The sequence below is a fragment of the Ostrea edulis genome, chromosome 10, assembly GCF_947568905.1.
Source record: "Ostrea edulis chromosome 10, xbOstEdul1.1, whole genome shotgun sequence".
Taxonomy (NCBI): Eukaryota; Metazoa; Mollusca; class Bivalvia; order Ostreida; family Ostreidae; genus Ostrea; species Ostrea edulis.
Window position 1 is genome coordinate 35427309 of NC_079173.1, and position 23573 is coordinate 35450881.

At 35.5% G+C, this 23573-nt stretch overlaps 1 protein-coding gene and 1 long non-coding RNA gene across 3 annotated transcripts in view; both read left to right on the forward strand.

The window, feature by feature from the left end:
• LOC125665905 (interferon alpha-inducible protein 27-like protein 2B) overlaps positions 1-23573 on the forward strand; it is a 28602-nt gene that overhangs the window by 4397 nt on the left and 632 nt on the right. For both annotated transcript variants that reach the window (XM_056151132.1, XM_048898875.2), the window contains exons 2-3: positions 4344-4496; positions 18620-18756. In XM_056151132.1, the coding sequence (XP_056007107.1) occupies positions 4344-4496; positions 18620-18756 (290 nt within the window). The remainder of the gene's footprint in view (positions 1-4343; positions 4497-18619; positions 18757-23573) is intronic.
• Positions 12860-15147, forward strand: LOC125667233 (uncharacterized). The gene is made up of 2 exons (XR_007367103.2): positions 12860-13567; positions 14484-15147. It is a non-coding gene; the product is annotated as an uncharacterized LOC125667233 (long non-coding RNA).

A 23573-nucleotide genomic window follows, 5' to 3' on the forward strand; every position in this document is an offset into this window, starting at 1 on the left:
GTGTAACATATTCTCAGCCACGCGGATGTTTTTCGTTAGATGTCATTTTTCTCCCGACGAGTGAGGGGAAACCATCCCCTCACGAAACAGCCTGTAGAGAAATAAATGTTATGTGATTGAACTCCATCTGATCGTCAATTTATATATATATATATATATATATATATATATAGATATATAGATAGATAGATACATACATGTATATATACGTTGGTTACACGCTGCTAGGAGATTTGGTTCCGCAGGTCGTGAGTTCAACCCCGGGTAGGGGCGGAAGTGGGTATCCAAATAATATGAAATTTTCTGTGCTTTATATTAAATATTTCTTCACCTAGGGCAGTTATGTTCATTTAAGGTAGGTATATACTATTAGAAATTTCTGTCAATCAAATTTTTTCCCATTTAAATAACTTTAACAACTCATAAACTAACTAAAATACCATATTAGACATACCTTTGAGGGTTTATTTTTATACTATGTGCTACAGAGCACATATACCCCCAAATGCAAAAGCCAAATTTTAACACAAGAATGCATGATCTCATGTTTTATTAAAGATATGCACCAAAGCACATCATATTAAGCTATAATATATAAAAACCAATAGCTATTCATTTACTGAGAGAATTTTTAAAGATATTCAATTGAAAACATACACAATTGCTGTTTAATCTGCTCACATCCTTCAGAAAAAAATCACAGAATATCGCAATTTTGAAAAATTCTCAAAATCTAAATTGTTTACATGCCAGTTTTTCTTTAAAAATATTTAGAATTATATCTAAGGTTAACAAAAAAACATATTTTACCATAGTTGACTAGAGGTATTGTGCAAAATGGTCTCTTGAATACGTAAACTCCCATTTTTGGGAGTTGAACTATGTTCAATCTCCCTGGGTCATCACGCACTTTTCTGCGCAGTAATTTGTATTGATTTGTATAGTGGTCGTCAGCGGGGGTTCTGTGTCAGCTGATTTACTCCTAGGTAAATCAACATAAACTTTTATAAACATCCGCCATTAAATAATCCATGTAACTTTTCTGAATTAATCTAATTTTAATAATTGACATGTAAATAAATGCAATGATATTGTATTCAAATCAATTTGAATACAACATTTCGATCAAATTGATACTGATAGACATAGAAAAATAAAAGATAAGGTTGAAAATTGTCGTTTGTAGCGCAGCGTCACCTATAAACATTGATAGGGAAACGAACGACAACTGCACACATGCCCTATTGACACCGTGGCGCGAAATATCGAATATGGTGCGAAACCTCAGAAAATTTACAAGAAATAACTCTACAACATTGTGTATGTTTATATATTTGAGTTTTTTTTAATGTGATATAAAAAATGCTTGATGTTACATGTAGATTGAATTAAAACACGTCATTCCCAGTCAACAACTTTCGATTGGGATCGGAATACGAAATAAAATTTCTTATATCCGGTGGCAAAGTGAAACTGCTTCATGCTTCAAGTTATTGAATTACGTAGTAATTGCACGTTACACATTAGAGAACTGTTCCTTTTAATAAAGAAAGTCACAAAATAGATACAAAATGAGTGTACCTTATTCATTACTGTTACCGAGCTTTCGTCGACTATAATCTCGAAATGGCGTGTTTCGCTGCACTTGATGACGGTAAGGTCCACATTTTCTACGTGAGTAGTGTGATATTTGTTTATGAATTCTTTGCGCATACATGGTATGTCTCGGCTAGGAATAATGGAAACTTTCTCACCTATGTATGTAAAGACATATTAATCTCTATTTTTAAAAATGTAGAACACTTTTATCAAATGACAATGTTTGAAAACGCTTAGAGCCCCGATGTCAGAATTTCCTTTTCCAAGACATCAATATGTCAAATTCATTATCCTTTTTTAATAGTATGTACCATATTTTGTACCAGTTATCAATTTTGAATCCCCTATTACAATGGGATTTTGCTGCACTCTGTAATGTTTGAGTGGATGTCATGAGTGTGTGTCAAACAGAAATTTTAAGAGCATGGGATAAGGTGCTGCCATGTATTACTTCACTATCAAAGTTAACCCAGTTGCTACAATGTTGAATTTATGCTGCAAAAAGGATTGGAAATTGCTCTGGTCAAAACACATTGTTTATTTATCTACAGATGAAAGAGACATGAGGATTCTCCCTCACAAACTGAAAAAAAAAATAGTTATGGATCTTGTACATGTATAGTTTATTAATCACTATAGATTTCCAGCATCACAAGTCTGATTCCACTATATGCTTTCCATACTGTCAGGTTCATTCACCCCCTGTTTGAGCCACAGTATAATATCCCAAATACCTTGGCAATAAATAACATTATTTGACTAGTGTTTCATTTTTAGCGGAGTTGCGATGAAGTCGAACTCGGCTTATGATCTGATGAAGTGCCTTTGGGCGGGCAGGCGGCCACGCATCAACATTTCATTTCCGCACCATAGCTCTTGAGCAAATTATAGGATCTCATTCAAACTTAGATGGATTGTCACCCTCAGTAAGATGAGGAAGCCTATCGATTCTGGGGTCACTAGGTCAAAGGTCAAGGTCACTGGCTATAAATAGACTGAAATTTGGAGAAAATTTTGTTTTCCGCACCATAGCTCTTGAACGAATTATAGGATCTCAATCAAACTTAGATCGATTAAGTAAGACAAGAAGCCTATCAATTCCGGGGTCACAAGGTCAAAGTCACAGTGGCTATAAATAGACTGAAATTTGGAGAAAATTTTGTTTTCTGCACTGTAATTTTTTAACAAATTATAGGATCTCAATTAAACTTAGATGGATTATCGCCCTTGATGAGACAAAGAAGCCTATTGATTTTGGTCAAGGGTTAAAGGTCAAGGTTACAAAGGATTTAAGTCGGCTGAAATTTATGTACGCAAAATTTTGCTCCCTGCTTGATAATTCTTGAAAACTTTTCTCCCGGTTCCCTCTATGCCCATTCCTTGCGCAACTCGGCTTGTGCATTTCCGATGCCCGACAATTTTTACTTTTTTTGCATTTCATTTATTTTGAGTTATTATACAATTACTTACCATTCCATTGATCCTCTTCAGGACTGTAGTATACTCAGGTGACAGTTTAGCATATTGGACTACCTTTTCAAGTAATGAATCCTTAGAATTAGCTATAACTAGGATTAAACTTGAATGTATATATACAGGGGAAAAACTTCTTCATAACTGCAAGGCATTGATAACCATATTGATTCAATTGAATGTTTGGGCCATAATATGTGCATGGTCACATTTTTCATGAGAATATAAAGGGGTGAAATTCTAGAAAACAACAACACGACTTCAGTTACTCGAGGAGCGTTGTGGCCCATGGGCCTTCCATTATCCATGTTTGCTGTTGTAACGCTTTGAAAAACAACAACAGTTGATTTGTATCTAAAATCATGATAATATTCAGTCATTTATCCCCCTACCCTTCCAGTACTATCTTTTCTAACTGAATTTCCACAATGTTCAACTCCCACGAGTACTTTAAGTACTTTGATTAAATTTAAGTTTTACAATTATTCTTTGCACACTTTGAAAATAGTCAATTGTAACAGCAAATACAGTCTTAAAATCAAGATTAACAGAATATGACAATATATATATATATATATATATATATATATATATAGTTCAAATATTCAACAACTTTACTGATGATTTTCTGAAGATTTATAATTCTGGGTTTCTTTGAACCAAACACAAACTCACTAAAAACAGTTTGAATTCCACTGTGAGGGTCACGCCTGTGTATGATTTTTAACTTGTTCAGGCTTAGATTGCAAGCTATGAGCCTTTTAGAGATCAGTGTAGATATTACATTGCTTTGTACCATTGGAGCTAGTGAGGACTTGACACTATAATAATTCATAGTAAATATATCTAAGATTCACATCTGAATGCTAATTTGACTCGTACAGATCTCGTAAACTACAAACATCAGACAAAGAAGTTATAACTGGAATTTTCTAGTCGGTGTTTAAAATTTGGAGTTCCAAAATATATTCAGATCACTAGCGTTTTCTGGATTTTAACATCCATCCTCAGCATATTTTCCTGCTTTTTTATTTAACTATATATAGCATACTACAGTAAAACATGATTACAGCGAACACGCTTATAACGAATTCACGCTTACACCAAAGTGATTTTTCCCCGTGTAGTTTTCAAACTATCATGAACTCATCGCATACAATGAATTACCTTGATAACAAATGGTAATTGTTCGCTATAAGCGTGTATTACTGTACATTCAAAGACGCATGATACTATACATAAGAATGCTATTAGTGTTTTTATTATCACAGAGCGTCCATCGGATGGATTTTGGAAGGATGACCAGTTGAATGGCCGCTGTATTCTCAAGTGTTATAGTGGATTTGAACCGTCGAGCTGCCACGTTCTCCGGCGTCAACAAGGTCAAGAAGAGTGGAACCACAAAATCCCTACATGCCAAAAAGGTATATATAATATATATAAAAGCACAAAAACCCAACAACACCCTACTTTCTTAAAGTGTCGGATCTGAGAAGATACAAGGCCAGTAAAGAAATTTATAAAAGCACTGAAAAGGCCACGACACTGTTGGTTATTTAAAACTGGAATTTTCGACGCAACCCGCGTCTTTATATTACATAAACAAATAACACGCAAAAACGACAAGTATCGATAAACTACATTAGTGACAAGAGTGATACACTGTTGTACTGAGTGATAAAAATGGTGGTGGTTTCGTTGAAAAGCGTGTTTACTGACTATGGTTTAGAGAGTTTGTACCATGGTCAGGTCGGGATGAAAATAGAATTATTCTTGAAAATTACAGAAATCAGATAAATTTAGAGGGAAAACTTACAAAACAATATGATTATGGAATAAAATGGCGGGAAGATAATGATATGGACTGATTACGTTCAAAACAATATTAGGTAGGCCGTACCATTGGTGGGCGGTAAATCTAGTACTCCCGACTCCCGATGGTCCCGGATTGCGATGTTTTAAAGATAATATTAAAACCGGCCAACAGAATTACTCGGGAACGATCTTTATGTCCAAATTGATTCACACAATTAAAAAAACCCAATAATAATAAGTATAAATTCTTAAACTTGAAATGTCACCTACACAAAAGCGGTAAATCTAGTACTGTATTATAGATACAAAAACCGAAAACGGACACTTTTCATTCAATGCATGATTTATAAAGATACTTTAAAAAAATAATTTAAAAGAAAAAACGATGTTGAGCAAATCTTTATGTTTTACTAGAAGTATTTCTTCTTTTTCACAGTTTTAATGATTCCAAAATATACATGTAGGCCTATATAGTGTGCTGCCGACTCCCGACTCTCGATGGTCCTGGATTGCGATCGATGGTTTATAGATAATATCAAAACCGACCAACAGAATAACTTCATTCTTCTCGGGAACAATCTTTATGTCCAAATTGATCCACACAATAAAAAACAAATAAAAACCAATGATATATAAATACATTCTTAAACTTGAAATGTCGCCTCCTCAAAAGTGGTCATTTATAACCAATTTTCCACTTCGAATGAAAGTGAAAACTTTTACATAGCAAATTAGTTTAATTACCATCTGATGCGAGGCAAGCCGCATTGCCTATAAATTTTGAACAACAAATTATAGGTGTAATAAATTTCCCGGGAGGGGGACTGTTAATGGGGGCAAATCAATAATATAAAAATATGACATTTCGAAATTCCATGGGGGTATTCTATTATTTAAGAGAAAATCTATTATTTAAAAATATTATATTTTTGTAAAAATCAAATATCTTTATTATATTTTCTAAACTCGGGTTTGAATTTTCTTTCTTCCCCAGCAAAACAATATCTAATAAGAATTTTGAAGGACCAATTTTACATGTACAAAAAGAAATTAATTTATCTTGATTTTCTAATGATTAGAATTTACACATATATCAAAGCTCAGAATTTGATATATAACTGTTAATTAAATAATCAATTACATTGTTAAAAATCATCAACAAAGTCGTCATTGGAAACCTTTGTAAATCGTGAAGATTTTGAGGATAAATGTGAAAGCTGGAGATCTAGAAACACCCAAGAAAATGTGCTTCATGATGTTTATGATAGAAATATCTGGAAAGATTTTAATGGTGGAAAATATGATTTTTTAAAAGAGAAAGGCAACTATGGTTTGATGTTGAATGTAGATTGGTTTCAGCCTTTCAAGCACACCAATTACTCTGTAGGAGCTATTTATATTTCATTTTTGAATTTACCAAGAGAAGAGAGATTTAAAAGGGAAAACATAATTATACCCCCGCAACAAGTTGGGGGGGGGGGGGGGTATACTGGAATCGGGTTGTCCGTCTGTCTGTCCGTCCGTCCGTCTGTAGACACAATGGTTTCCGGGTTCTAAAGCATTATCCTTTCCACCTACCGTCACCATATCATATACATGGACTACCCATGGGATGAAGATTTGGGGTCAAAAGGTCAAAGGTCAAGCGCACTGGACATCGAAGTAGCAATATGGTTTCCGGGCTCTAAAGCGTTATCCTTTCCACCTACCGTCACTATATCATACATATGGACTACCCATGGGATGAAGATGTTCCCTATCGATTTTGGGGTCAAAAGGTCAAAGGTCAAGGGCACTGGACATCGAAGTAGCAATATGGTTTCCGGGCTCTAAAGCGTTATCCTTTCCACCTACAGTCACCATATCATACATATGGACTACCCATGGGAGGAAGATGTTCCCTATCAATTTTGGGGTCAAAAGGTCAAAGGTCACGCGCACTGGACATCAAAGTAGCAATATGGTTTCCATTTAAATTCTTTAACGGCTTTTTTCATCGCATGGAGATGCTGTGTTCCTAGATACCTTTTGGATCATAATACTGAAGTTTTACCTATTACCAACACCCTTTGGAAGATTGGGGTAAGCGGGGGATATTCTTAGTGAGCATTGCTCACAGTACCTCTTGTTTTGATTGGCATAATACCTGATATGAAGAAAGAGCCACCAACAAATACATTTCTTCAACCATTAGTTGATGAATTAAATGAGGCTTGGCATAATGGATTTTTCCTGAAATCTAGGAAATCCGGAAAACAATTTAAAAAGTTTCGATTGGCTCTCCTCTGTGTAGGGTGTGATGTGCCAGCAAACAGGAAGTTATGTGGATTTTATGGCCATATGGCTAATTTAGGTTGTAACAAGTGCGAAAAACAATTTCCAGGTGTTTTAGGGGAAAAAACATTTGGTGGCTTTGACAGAAGCAGTTGGCCCCTTAGAACAAATGACCACCACAGGGAAGTTTGTGGAAAAATTTCAAAATGTTCTTTAAAATCTGAGAAAGAAAAACTAGAAAAGAAGCATGGAGTTAGAGTGTCATGTCTTCTAGATTTAGACTATTTTGATCCAATAAGAATGACACCTATAGACCCTATGCATAATCTTTTCCTTGGAACTGCAAAAACGTATGATTTGTGTATGGAAAACAAAAATGATCTTGAAGGAAAGTGATTTTTTAGTTATTCAGGAAAAGATTTCAAATTTGTTTTGTCCATCTGATATTGGCAAATTACCTAAAAAGTTTTCAGCTTGTTATGGGTCATTTAATGCTGATCAATGGAAAAATTGGACTCTACTTTTTTCAGTTTATGCTTTGAAAAATGTCATACCTGATGAACATTTGGAATGCTGGAGAAAGTTTGTATTAGCATGCAGAAGGTTGTTTTCTAGATACATTGTATTAGGAAATACATAGGTGGCAGATGCTTTGTTGATCAATTTTTGTAAAAATTTTGAAGAACTGTATGGTGAAGAATTTGTAACGCCAAATATGCATTTGCATTGTCATCTGTTAGACTGTTTGTTTGATTTTGGCCCAATATACTCATTTTGGTTGTTCAGTTTTGAGCGAGAAAATGGAATTCTTGGTTCTTATCCAACAAACAGAAAAAGTATTGAAACTCAAATTATGAAGAAATACTTGAAAGAAAATTGGGTTAGGGAAAGACGAACAGATTTTTATTTTGATGAAAAATTCTTGTGTTTATTTGATGAACTGTCCAATTGTCGTACTGAAGGTGTGCGTGGAACATTGCATCAACATTCTCACAATATTAGTATTGTACAAAAAGCCTCATTTCAAAGCACTTTACTGTCAGTGGACTGGAGCAATAATGATGGTATCTTTGTTAAAAGATTTAAGGGTGAAACATTAACTGATGTAGAGATGGATAGACTTCAAAATATGTATTCTTTTTTGTATGGTGATAAGCAATTGACATTGTGTTCCTCTGTAAAAGCAGGAAAAGAGTTGTTCCTAAATGAATCAATTTTAGGTTCAAAGCATAGTCGAAGTGTACGTTCCTCCTTTATTTTAGCTTTCTAGTGTGGAGATAATGGTGAACTTGTACATACTTATAATGATCTCACTCCACATCCAGGTCAGATTGTCATATTTTTGGAGCACAAAGTTATGATCGATGGCCATAGTGAATTGAAAAGTCATTTTTTGGCAAAAGTTATGTGGTTTAAACGTCTCCCAGATTCATTAAGATTTTCATTTGGAAAACCTGTGGAAGTATGGTATAGGAGGCAGTATGAGCAAGAAAGCTCATCAATGTATATACCTGTTCAGAGAATCAAAAGTAAATTTGTGTATGCTACTGAATGTATAATGGGAAAAGATGTTATTGTAGTTTGCTCAAGAGAGAGATATATGGTGTGAGCCAAATGTTTAGGTCCACTTCTTGGTGGGTTTTTTTCAGCTCACCTGAGCTGAAAGCTCAAGTGAGCTTTTCTGATCACCTGTTGTCTGTCGTCTGTCAACTTTTCACATTTTCGACTTCTTCTCCAGGACCAGTGGCCCAATTTCAATCAAACTTGGTACAAATCCTTGGGTGAAAGGGGGATTCAAGTTTGTTCAAATGAAGGGCCATGTTCCCTTCAAAGGGGAGATGATCACAAAAATGAAAAATAGGGTGGGGTCATTTAAAAATCTTCTTCTAAAGAACCACTGGGCCAGAAAAGTTCAAATGTACATGGCAGCTTCCTGACATAGTGTAGATTCAAGTTTGTTAAAATCATGGCCCCGGGGGTAGGGTGGAACAACAATAGGGAATCACAGTTTTAACATGCGAAATTATAGGAAAAGCTCTTTGAAAATCTTCTTCTCAAGAACTACTGGCAAGGGCCAGAAATGTTCAAATTTACATGACAGTTTTCTGACAAAATGCAGATTGAAGTTTGTTAAAATCATGGCCACCATAGGGTGGGGCCATAATAGGAAATCAAAGTTTAACATGAAAATATAATAAGAAAAAATCTTCTTCTCAAGAACCACTGGACCAGAAAAGTTCAAAAGATTTACTTGGCAGCTTTCAAACATTGTGCAGATTCAAGTTTGTTAAAATCATGCGAATATATAGGGAAATGTTGAGCCAGGTGAGCGATGTTAGCCCATGGGCCTCTTGTTTCATTCATTATCAATATGTTTAAAAAATGAATTCTATTTTTTATGTAATATGTATATTTATTACACAATTTAGTAAATTTCCTAAAATTATGTGTAGACTTTGTTTAACCAGTTTTGGCTGATTTCACATTGCTTCAAATTGATTGTATTTTGATGTAGGAATGAAATCATTGGTCAAATTGTCATATGTATATCTGCATGCTTAAAAATGCGAATGATTTGGAAAATAAATGATTAAAAAAAATATTTATTATCTTTTTCCTGTCAATATATTTTTGATAGTGTGGCGATTAGTAAATGATAGAAATAGACAGACGCTTAAACTGTTGGGAGCAAACTTTCCAGTCGGAAAGAATTGAGTAAAGAGGATTTGAATATTAGTTGTTATCTTAATTTCCTTAAAAAAAAAGATTGATCAACAACTTTTAGTGAACTGAAAGTCAATGAAAGGTCATATTTTTCAACCTTTCAAGAAAAAAAGGTTGTAATGACCTTTTCTTCGATAAAAGTTGAGAAAAGGTAAGCTTTTTTCACCTTTCATTGAATTAAATGTGAAAGTTCACATTTTGGATGCTGAAAGGTAATCAAAGAAAAGGTCCATCTTTCATTAACATTTTGTCAAAAACAAAATGTGATAAAAGGTGTTTTTTCGTGCAGTGCAAAACATTGTTAAAAATCATATATTAACACAATCATATACATTTTGAATATTTTCTATTATTATAAAAAGAATTAGATACCGTATCTTTTATTTTTATTCTTAAATAGAATTATTTTTTGCGATAAATAAACAGAACACATGATTTAGTATGTTTGACTAAAAAACCATCAATAGGACAATATGTAAAATGGAATTTTTCTTCAAGAAAATTAGTTAAAAAAAATGTGTAATTAAAATTCATCAAAATAAATTTAATTTGTAATGAGGGCTCTGCGGTAGAACTACGTCCACGTCGTAGAATCGGGGAAAACACATAATCTATGTGGCTAAGAGTTCTGCCATAATTTAGAAACACAAAGAATGCCTATTAATGGTAAATTTTATTAATTTTTAAAAGTATTTTGTTTCCGTTTTAATGGTATTTTTCTTTGGATCATATTGTGTTATGAGCTATGTTTGTTAACCGTACCTGTATCGGTGTCCGTTTTCGGTTTTTGTATTTATAACACAGTACTAGATTTACTGCTATTGAGTAGGTGACATTTCAAGTTTAAGAATTTATACTTATTATTATTGGGGTTTTTTTTAAAATTGTGTGAATCAATTTGGACATAAAGATTGTTCCCGAGAAGTATGAAGTAATTCTGTTGGCCGGTTTTAATATTATCTTTAAAACATCGCAATCCGGGACCATCGGGAGTCGGGAGTACTAGATTTACCGCCCACCCGTACCATTGATGATTCGGATATGGTGAACAGCGAAAAATAATGATTGCCAGAAGAACACGATCAAACAACAAACAAGGTCAATCAAAAGAAACAGATCTAGCAATAAAATCAAAATCAACAATCAAATAGGTGAATGGGAGAGAAGTCTAAGGAAAAAGATACAGTATTATTTTTCAAGGTAATACACCTTTCAAGGTCAGACAAATTGAAGCCGCATTCTAGAAACCCCGACATCGCAACACAAAGAGTCATGCGAATCCGAACCTATGTGGATTCAGAATAATGTTTTACCATAGTTTAGAGGTCTTAAGATGATATATTAATAAAATACTCGTCTTCAAGGTTAATTCATTTTTTTCCTTTATGTTAAAAAGCCGCAATGTCGAGACTAGAATATGAAAGGGAGAGAGAGAGAGAGAAAGAGCTATATAAATTCATAATTGTAATGATTTCTTATGATGTTCTAACACAATTGGGAAGTATTGAAGGTCAAACAATAATCGCAATTTTGGGAATCCTTGTTATGGCTAACTAAAGGAACTCAAGGTTAAATAAAGGAACTCAAGGTCAGAGCCTTGAAACCGGGGAAACGAATTGTATTTATATTAATCTAACAAAATAAGATATCTTATTGGGTGAATTTTGGCGATTAGGCTATGGAAACTGATTTTAACTAGGGATTTATCCTGGATTCATGCACGTGAAATTATTCATTCCACCTGATTTCAAACGATGCATCCAGGATTTTTCTGTGCTCTTTCTCTCTGCAGCGGTCCATATTGGGTTATGATCAATAACAACCACTTGCATGTCTTGCCAAATGTGACCTTCTTTGTGGAAGTGTTCCCCTACGGGTTCGGTCACGCGTTTGGTTTTGATGGTTGATCGGTGGTTGTTGGTCCTAAGTCTGATGTTTGTAGTTTCCCCAACATATTGTTGTCCACATTGTTTACAATTGATGAGGTATATGCAGTTGTTGGTTTTACAGGAGAGTTGACCCAATATTTTATACGTTTTGCCTGTAGTGTATCATGCCGTCTGATGTGTTTCATAGCGATTGTTACGCCGTTTTTGGCACATTGATTTTTTAATACGGATTCCTCCGTTTACCTGATGAAGACATGGGGCTCACGGCGGGTGTGACAGGGTATGCTTACTCCTCCTAGGCACCTGATCCCACCAGGGGTCCGTGTTTGTCCGACTCTTTATTCCGTATAGGAGTTATGGGATTAATCACTGTTCGGTATCCTCACCTTTCATATAGTATATATAAGACAGGTGAGAACGAATTGAGAGTGCATTATCGATGTTCATTGAATTATTGATATGAGTTTAATTCAGCAGATACGAGCAATACATTGCCTGGTATACAAATAGGGGATAGAAATCCTTCTCTGACATGTATTAAAAGAAGATGGCAATTCGATCTCTATCAAATATGATTTGATTCTGACTGAAATTACTTTTGTCTATAATTGTGAAAAGGATATTGAATTTTGGTCTAAATCAGAATTTCTATGTAAGTACAGACGATATACAGCTAGCCCCAACAAAAGACAATCAAATACCTTAGCAAACGCAGAAAGCAGAACCCGCGTCTACATTGCGTCTGCTCCATCAATTTGGATCTACCGAATTTGTCCGACTCAGCAGACCCGAACCAGTCTAATTTGTGTAGGCAGATGTGACTGGATCTGTTTTTGCCCCGTCTCTTTGTATTCCAAATTCACCTTCATTTATTCAGTACCCCTTGCTTGTTGAATTGGCGACTAAAAGCACCTTTGAGCGTACATAGTGTATGAAAAGGGTGCTATATAAATATGGTATTATTATTAAAAGAAGCGGTCCTTCGGATGAGACCGCAAAAACCGAGGGCCCGTGTCACAGCAAGTGTGGCACGATAAAGACCCCTCCCTGCTCAAAGGCCATAAGCACCGCCATAGGCCTAAAGAACATGACCCACGAACCATGAAAAATGGCCTAGCCTGGGAAATTGATAATTTCTGTATATAATAATCTTCGGGATATAGGCTTTCTAGAAATGTTTTTCTTTTTTTCATATATTCTATACTTTTTTGTTAATATGACGTTGAATATTGTGGTATTTAATGTTAAAAAATTAACATTTCGGGATACACGTCACAACAATAAACCTCCAATGACCATGTACAATGTACATGAACCTATAAATCTCTGAATTTATCAAGTTATATGCACTCAAATAGCTAGAATGGCTTATTCAATGATCATAATAAGCATTTTTGACCAAATTTGGGAAATAGAAATAAGAAATATTTTGGAAATGATGTTCAAAGCCGTGATTGTTCAACTTTACTTTTAAATTATTTTTACTTGAATTTTAAAATACTGAAATAAGAAGAATAAATATAGTATGTAGTTTATTTACATGGTGAAAGAAGTGAATCATTGGAACAATTCTGTTTCATATCATATTCCATAGTTTTGGGTTTTTTTGTTTTCTTTCTTATTTTTTTTTTTTTTAGTATTAAAACGACCGAGTATCGAAAGCAATGGTAACGAAATAAGTTGACACCGCGTCTCGTCAAAACATGTTCAATTCGAATTTACTCGGAATTACACGTTCAACGAGCATTTGCTGTGAAACCTGATTAAAGGAAAATTACTGTAGACACCTAATAGTAAGTATCAAATGATCTTTTTGTTACATGTACATGTAGATTTCATAGCGTGAATAATAACAACACAACACCGATATAGGGGATCAGAGTCAGTATATTATTGACTCTGAAAATACGATTTGAGAAATGATACTGTATAAATTTTACTGTATTTATCTTGATCAATAATTGTATATTCCTATACGTATTAATCATGTAAAGATACTGAGGTCTTTTAACCAACAATTTTTTTTAAATGTTTGTGCAATACATTATTGACTGACAGAACGTAATTCATGAGCTGTGATCTAAAAATCTTCCAGGCATTAATATAGATTTGAATAGAATTACATCTAGATACATATTTGAAATAGAATATATCCTAAGGCTCTGTAGTTTTAAATTGTTTGGATTATATTGCATTTACATGTAATGTATACATGCTTGTAAATGCCACAGAATGAGAAATAATCTAAATTGGCCTATTTTGATAATGTTCCCAAAATAGAAGTATCATGTAGATCTATACAGGAAGTAACATTTACAAATCATGTTTGTTGTTTGTTATTTGCCAGTTAAGTATCATAATGATAATACTAGTAGTTCATAATAAGTAATTATTCTGCTAAAATCAAATACCCTTTTAATTGTCAACAAATACATCACTGGTAGAAAGGTTATAAAGCTTTTATCTAGCACAAGTTTCCATATTCTACAGGTTTACATATGTCAGCAAGTCCTCAAAAGCAGCTTTAGGGGTTCCCAGGAGATTCTGATGCTCACTGTTAGACTTTCACTGTCGTCAAAATCCAACCTTATTTTCTCTTTTCTCAAAACTTCAGCTCTCAAAAACTTGTTTGATTAATTATGTCACTCCTGTTTTGTTGAACATGGTGTTGTCAGCAATAGGTTCAAGTTCTTCTATGTCTTGTTGTAGGTGATTTGTACAGAAGCGAGCCCCGGCAGGAATGATGGCCTCTTTTGAAATGAAGATTTCATGCCTTACTCCTACTGGGACTACAACTAACTTTGGACCTGGTCACTCGCAGATACAGCATGAAGTGTGCCCTCTTGATGTACATGGGGATGGGAGTGATACAGAAGGGGGACTAATTGGAAGAACTGCTGCTGCTGGTGGTGGTGCTGGACTGTCTTGAATCTGTTGCCTAACCGACTTGATATTCTTCTGTTTAATATGGGAGCAACACACACACTCTGGCATATATTGCACAGAAAATCATGATCAGATGGTGCCCTCCCTATCAGAGTGGTGATCACTGACCTATATTTCTTTGAAATCCTGGATCTGTGTTTTGGTTTTACTCTCCATGGACAGTTGAAACAGAGAAAGAATTAGGGACCACTCCTTGGCATATCTGAAATATTTATGTCATATACATGTAATTAAAATATACAATTTGGGTTGGATGAAAATCTTATCTTCATGTTAAAACCCATTAGCCTAGGTTATTTTTCCTAAAATCTAATTATAAATCAATTAACTTGTTAATTAATGCTTGGTGAATCAATTAATAAATTGTATTCAAGAACTTGGAATTATTTTTTTTCCCACTAATAAACTGAAAATGTGTATCTTCAAATGTTTTGTTGATTAATGTCAGTGTGACATATAGAGGGGGTATGGGGTTTACAACAATGTATACATGGTTAATTTATTTCTATTATGTAGTCCATGTAAATTTCTGTGGAAACAAGGAAGTTATTTATATTCGGTCTTTCCTATCCCGGGGTAGGAAAGACCGAATATAAATAACCCCCTCGTTTCCACGGAAATTAAGTCCATGAGAGCCTGAAATCTCCCAACCTGGGTCTGTTTAATGGACCCTTCCAAAGTCCTTTTTTAAGGAAAAAGTAAACCATTTTCCTAATCCAAAAAGAAAACTGGTGCAAAAACCATGAAATAATATAAATAATAGAAAAATTATCAGTAGTATTGTAATACATTTTCGGGGGGGGGGGGGGTTGCCGTTTCACCTTTATAGATTGTTTTTTTTTTCCTAACATTTAAAACATATCTTTTCAATATCAATTTTGTCTATAGCACAAAATAAAAATTCTAAAATCAATTAAAGCGTTTGATTTTCGTGTGTATATATAAAACAAAACGAAAGAAAAAAAACTAGGATCCTCCACTAGTAAACTATGTTTTCCATTTAGAGTTATTGCCCTTCAATCGAAAAAACGTAAACATAATTAAGAGAATACTCTACATTTCAACACAAGTTTTGTCAAATATTATTTAACAAGATATATTTTGATATGTATTTAAATTGATCTACGTCATTAAAAACAAACTTTCTGTGTGTTTTTGTAGGTGTCTTTCCACGTATATACAAGGGACTTATGAATTTACGAACTTAAATAGTTGAAATTGAAAACAAAACGGTAATTTTATCTCCGTTCGATCTATGAATATTGTGCGTTCAAATTCTCAAGTGCAAATGTAAAATAGATAGAGCTTACAGCCGTGTTTGACATTGCTGTAATATTCGGACATTTGTTAATGTAACACGTTGCTACAACTTTACAGTTATGATTGACAGACTTAATATTTTATAAGAAACTTTGAACTGTAGCCTATATTAATTAAACGTAGATCTACATAATTTGTAAAAATTATGAGAACCAATGGACAAATTCATACGATAGATCATACTGTCTGAATATATATCGCACATCTCCATGCGTAATACATGTGTACATGCTGGGCCTGTGTAATTGAAATGTTTACTGGGGTATTCCTAGAGAGAATGTTCTATCGTTAAAATGATAATGTCCTACGGCACCGATTGTGGTGAGGGCCTGTCCCGAGACACAGATTATTCTAACTAGGGTATTCCGTATGGCCGAATAAGTTTGTACTGTACGTTTTATTCGAACATTCATTCTGTTTTGAACAATATCATTTTTAAAGTAACAAAAGGTAGGGAAATCGGTACTTTTAAAGCCATCGGAACGGACTTCGGAATCAAACATACACGATAGGTCCCCCCCCCCCCCCCCCCCCCCCCCCCCCCCCCCCCCCGTACCTTTTTACCATAGGCCATGACTCTCATATTTACTCGTTTAGATATTGATTTTTTTATTTTAAAAAATATATAAGAACATAAAAACTCACCTCTATGCTGTTTCTTTTTGAGTCGTATCAACTGTGTTAGTTGTATGTATTGACTTCCTTGGAATCTGACGTTTCCAGACGACACTTTTGTTATTATTATTTTTTTTTTTTCGACATGGCCGCATTGCTTACGAGTTAATTTTTTTGATGGAAAGTGTTAATCTAACTTTACATTTTAATTTTAGTTTACAAAATTGAGTCGTGAGTAATGCGGCCCATGTGAATTTATAGACTGAAGTTGGCAAATTTATGCGATTTTCCCGGAAAACGTGAAACTGCGGTAGGTTTGGGCATTTACTTGAGTGCTTTAAACATCCGGTGTGAGGAAACGATTGCGCAATACAACTTGGCTCATGTTATGGATAAAAAATATAATCTTAGATTTATTCTAAAGTGTTCTTTAATTTTTCCAAATTTGGTAGGCCAAAAATGGCATATTGTGGGTCATGTTCTTTTAGAGCCCTTCATCGGCAATGGTGACTTCTCCATATGAGTGAAAGATTATCGAGAGGGACGTTAAACAATTTAAAAATCAATCAGTCAATAGTATACATGGACAATTGTTAACATACAAATGAGGATACTTATACCGTGGCGTCGGTGGCCGAGTGGTTAGGCCGTTCGAGTCCTAGCCGCGGTAGGTCTGACGTTGTGTCCTTGGGAAAGGCACTTTACATCAATTTCCTCACTCCACCCAAGTGTAAAAGTGTAATGGCAGCTTGCACTGTATGCTTCCTAGGAGGCTGAGAAAGTTCTAGATACTCTGCCGGGGTAATAATGTACATTGATAATTGTAAAGCGCTTTGAGCAGCATATGCTGGATAAGGCGCTATATAAAACCAATCATCATAATTGAGGAAATATTGGATATGAATAAATTGTATTTCAAACATTTTGGATTATTCGAACTTTGTACCACTGAATACATTTTTATATAAAGCTTTATTTATATATATTCTAAAAAAAAATGTACTCTGAATTTACATGAAACAAATGTTTTCCATTTAATAAGGTCACTTAATTGCCCATACAGCGCTAAATCACTTCTATACTCTATTCTTTCACCATATACCATGTAGTAGTTGCTAATCTGATAAGACTTGGGGAGGGAAACAAAATCTACTACCAATATCGTAGCGACTTTTTGATATCGATTGTTATTACTCACACGGAATACAAATACTGAAAATCACACTATCATGTGTAATTAATAAAATTCATGTACATGTATGCTTGGATAATGAATATTCCAGTGCATTAGGTGGCAGGGGACAGTTTCTCTGGTTTTGAAACATGTGGATAGGGGGTATACACCAAAGTCAGATTATGACAGACTAATGAAAAATCATATTTCCCTTTTATGTCAATACTTGTATTTCATATTAGTGTAGTTAATAAATTATGACCCTAAATTACACGTAATCTATAAATACTGGTGCTGGTGCACAAAACATGCTCTGAGCAGGTTCCCCTTTTTTGCTTTGATTTTCCCTCATTTGGGCTAATCCGCAGCACCCCCACACCATCACAGTACCAAACATGGGGATTTAGACACTGTGCACAATCAAGAACCCTATCTGCCCTTCTCAAAAATCTACCTCTCATATGGGGCCATCCACCTTCCCTCACAGCTACAGACCTTTTACTAGACCCTGCATGTTTTCACCGGAATTTCTTCAGCAACTGACCACGATCTTAGTTTCGTATTTGCACCCATCTATATGCTAGGAATCATGGTGACACCTACATGTTGTATATCAACATTTTTACTAAGCTCTCAGCTACATTTGACATGCATCCTAAAATTATTGTATACATTTTTACACATGTAATATCACTTCAAATACGGGGTAATTCCATTTTTTGAAAAAAGTTGACCGGGTCTATAGTGCGAAACTGTCCCCTGCTACCTTAAAACTTGCTTTCATTTTCAGAGTCTCTCGTGTCGGGGAAAACTATCATGGTTCTAGGGGCCGGAACAGCTGCCGTGGTAGCCCTTCCCGCAGTTTTAGCGGGGGCGGGGTTTACTGCCGCTGGGGTAGCAGCCGGGAGTCTAGCGGCGTGGGTTCAGGTAAAACATAAATTTTCGATTATATGATTCACATATTGTTCACATATTTAATAACTGACCATTTTGGGCCCATCCTGATACCAAAACCCTTACCCCTGAGGTCATCAAATTTAACCTGCTCTTTCTAAATATTCATTAAGTTTCAATTTAGTATCAAAAGCAATAAAAAAAGATGTTTTTTAAAAAAGTGTTATACACATAAACACTATATAGTGAGTTTGGTCCCGCCCTGCGATCAAAACCCCTACCCTAAGAATAATGTAATTTACAATTTTGGTAGAGGTCTTGCTGCTCTACATCACTATGCATTTAGTTTTTCTATTTTAAATTGGTCAATTTTTAACAGTTTTTGCCCCTCCCCTAGGGCCCTAGGGGTATAGGAGTCTTGAAATTTACAGTTCATGTCCCCCTTGTCCCAAATGCTTCATACAAACTTTGAAAAGAATTAAGATAGTAGTTATCAAGAAGTTAAAAATGTTCAATTGTTAACGCACGACGGATGATGCACGACGACGGACGACAGCCAATTGCAATAAGTCACCTGAGGTGACCTAAAAACTGTATGAAATTGAAAAAATCCATATCAACAGTTTTAAAAAACTGCTACTGTGAAAATGTAAAAATATATGTCAATAAAATAGAAAAATACCAGCATAGGCTATAGTTATTGACTCTAACAACATTTATTTTAAAATTTTGATTATTTAAAAAATATATTAACTAATTGTTTATCTTTTTTTATCTATACCTTGTGAATGAAATTCCTTCAGTTGAAATATTTCTATCATGCACAAAGTCTAATTAACTAAATACTTTGCAAACTCTATGACGTCACATGATGGTGGAGAAACCTTAATTCATAGACTTCCAAATAGCCCAGCAGATTATGTCTATATATGGAAAAATCTTTCAGTTGGTGATGCAAGCATCAAACTTGGTACATATATTAACCAACCATAGTTGAATAAATAAAGCACGTTAGCCACCCGAAAAATACAATATGGCGGCCATTTTTCAAGATGGCGGCGGCCTACATTAAGATATTGCATATTCCTTCCTCTATTGTTTGTTAAAAGTGATCTGTGTTTTATATTTTCGGAATTCGTGCTTCTTTGTCTTCCAAACATGATGAGAGACATTTGTGAATCGTTACGTAATGAAATACCGGCCCTTTTTTCAAAATGGCGCCAAAGCATTATATAAGTGTTCAGTTACCAATAATTTGTTTTGTGCTTTTGTTTTTAATTGAGTAAAACACTGCTTATTCATTATTGAAGGAGTATTTAATACGGTTTTAATCTTCAAGAGATATTTATTTAAAAGAGTGACAGTCGAAGCACAACCAGGGCACTCTGGTGACGTCACTGCTGTGGAACTCAGCATGGGATCCAACATTAGCTTGACTAATTTTGTGATGTAAAGTGTCCCAAATGCTACCTTATGAGCGCCTACTATTAAGTATCCTTTTATAAAGGTAGTAAATAGTATTAGTAAGGTAGCCGCACCTGAATAGACAGGATGTGCCAGCGCGGGAGAGCCGAGTCAAGGGTAATGGGGCAATTGTTACCTGGATGGTGTACAGATCGCACGGGACTTAAATAATGTTGGATGAACGATCGGGCTAGATGTAGGGGTAAATTTACCATGAACCTAGTTGAATCCCATATTTCGATGTGCTTTGGATAATTCAAGGTGGTAAAAGGATATACCCTCGGCCTTAAACATTGTCAGTTTCTAGATTATAACACGTCAATTGCAATATATACGCTGATACATCTATGACCTTTAGTTTAAAAAATGGCAAATGTGAGACCATTGTCATCAAACTTGGAGACAGACTGGAGTAAATGTTGTCTCTGTCAGATTGATAACGATGAAGATCTTAAATCTCCTCCAACCCGTTACGAAACGGACAGAGATAATGATGGGTACGTTATGATTGCAAGAAATATTCCTCTCTTCCATGCGATTCATCAGATGGCAATCAAACTAAACCCGAATCGGTTAGATCAAGGTGGCGGCATAGAGGAAACACTAAGGCAAAACAATGCTATATATCATCAAAGCTGCAGACTTTAATTTAGCAATAGTATGCTTGAAAGGGCACCCAAACGATCTGCTACAAATATGTCTGATGATGCCCATAGTGTACCTACAAAAAGTAGACGGAGCTCTTTTGAAGATAAAGTATGTTTCTTGTGTGAAAAAGATGCTCCAAAATCTGAACTTCGTCATGCTATGACGATGGATTTAGACAAGCGATTAAATGAATGTGCCAGAAATTTGATCGACGTTAGATTGATGACCAGATTAAGTGGTGGGGATATAGTTGCACAGGAACTAAAATATCATCGCTCTTGTTTCACAGCCCTTTACAATAGGGAGAGGGCTCATTTTGCAAGTCAAAGTAGTGCGGAAAAAATGACAACAAGAGAGAAGGAGACCCATCCTATCGTCTTTTCAGAGCTTCTTGTCTACATTGTTGAGTCGAAAATAGGTAATGACGGTCCGATGGTTTTTCGCTTGGCTGACCTTGTGAGCCTCTATAATCAACGTTTGATACAATTGGGAATAGAAGCGCCAAGTATAAATTCCACGAGACTTAAAGACAAGTTGTTGGAAGAGATCCCTGGACTAGAAGCTCACAAGAAAGGTAGGGGTATGTTATTAGCCTACAAGGAAGACGTCGGCGAAGCATTATCACAGGCGATGGACTATTCGGAGGCACTGATAGTAGCGAATGCAGCAAAGATATTGCGTAAACGTATGCTAGAACATAAAATGCGCTTTCAAGGATCTTTCCATGACAGTTGTATTGAAGATTCAATGCCATCTCTTCTTGTACAGTTTGTTTGCATGATTGAGCATGGTCCTGATATAAAATTTCAGCTAAGATTTGGTGCTTCGAAAACGGACTTAGCAATGGCACAGCTGCTTCAGTACAACTGTTACGCAAAATACAGAGAAGAGTCAAAACCTTTCAGGCATTCTAAAGACCGTGAGACGCCATTTCCTGTATTTATCGGTATGTCAACTTATTAAAAAACCAGGAAAAAGATATTAGTTGAAATGCTTCATGATCACGGTCTTAGCGTCTCTTATGATAGGATGCTTGAAATATCTGCTCAACTAGGCGATACAGCGGTCTCCCAATTCTATACGGAAGGTGTTGTTTGTCCATCAAATCTTAGAAAGAATATTTTCACTACTGCTGCTATGGATAATATTGACCACAATCCATCTTCAACGTCTGCATCAACATCATTTCATGGAACTAGTATATCCATCTTTCAGCATCCAACATCGGATAACAAAGGTGAGGTGCGGGAGAAATTACCAGTAAATTCGAAAACTAAAAAGGTTCCAGAACTACCGGACTCATTTACCAACATACAACCAACTTTTTTCTCTGATAAACAGCCTAAGCCTTCGAGAGGTGATAGTCCTGTTTCAGTTCCAACTTTACAGCTTCAGCCAGAATATGAATGGTTACAAAAGGTCAGTCTCATTGAATCCGTAAACGAGCATGAAATCAATGTAACATGGTCATCACATCATGCATCTAAAGGTAGAAGCCCACCTTTTGAAGTTAGTATAACATCTTTGTTACCATTACTCCGGGACCAAGCACACTCAGTTGCCACAATCAGGCATGTAATGGATAAAATTAGTGATATTGTTGCTGTTTTGAACCCTGGTCAGATCCCCGTAATTGCTGCTGATCAGCCTATCTATGCAACAGCCAAACAAATTCAATGGCACTGGCCAGAACGTTATGGTGAAGACAAGTTTATCATGATGTTTGGAGGTTGCATATTGAGATGGCAGCTTTTAAATCAAACGATTCACTCTTGCAGGATAGTGGTTGGACTGGTGCTCTTGTAGAGTCTGGGGTAACAACGCCTGGTACAGCTGAATCATTTTTATCTGCTTCCAGTGTTACTCGAACACGCCAAATACACCAGGTACCATCATGCTGTTTATATAAACTTCTAAATGAGGCATATGAAAATTATGCCACAGAGGGAAATGAGAGCAGTCTTTCCAAAGAAGACTGGGTGAAGAAACGTGAAGCGGAAAGTCCACAGTTTCAGAATTTGATCCTTTGCATGGAGTTGGCTATATTTTTGCTGATTCGTTCTTTTCGAGAGGCAGACTTTTTGCTTTACCGACAGTCTCTGCAAGAGTTGATGCCATATTTCTTTGCTAACAACAATGTTAATTACGCGAGGTGGCTTCCAATCCACTTGAAAGCTATGATTTGTTTGGAGGAAATGCACCCTCAAATGGCAGTTGAATTCAGAAGCGGAAAATTTGTAGTTCACAAATCAAGTCGTGCATCCTCTGCTTTGCCAATAGATCATGCGCATGAGCAATCCAATCCTGTGATCAAAGGTGACGGGGGTGCCAACAATTGACAAAGTGTGGATGTAAAACCGAGTGTCATGGCAGGTGCGAATGCTTCCGCTTGACCCTGCCCTGCACCACACTATGCTCGTGTAATTGCGATCATTGAATTGTTTTGCAAAGAGAGAAGGATGTAATTGTACATAGGGTAATTAGTACTGCCTTTTTGTAGTTTTGACTCGTTTTGGTGTACAATTGTACGCATTTTTATACATCAAATGTGCGATTTTCAGTTGCACCTTCAGTCTTTCCAATTCACGAATACGGTATGTCCGCCATCTTGCAAAAAATGGCCGCCATTTCTAAATATTTGGTGGCTAACGTGCTTTTTTGATAAAATAGTGTCTAAGGATGTTTCATACCAAATTTCATGCTTGCATCACCTACTGAAAGATTGTTAGGGTTATCTG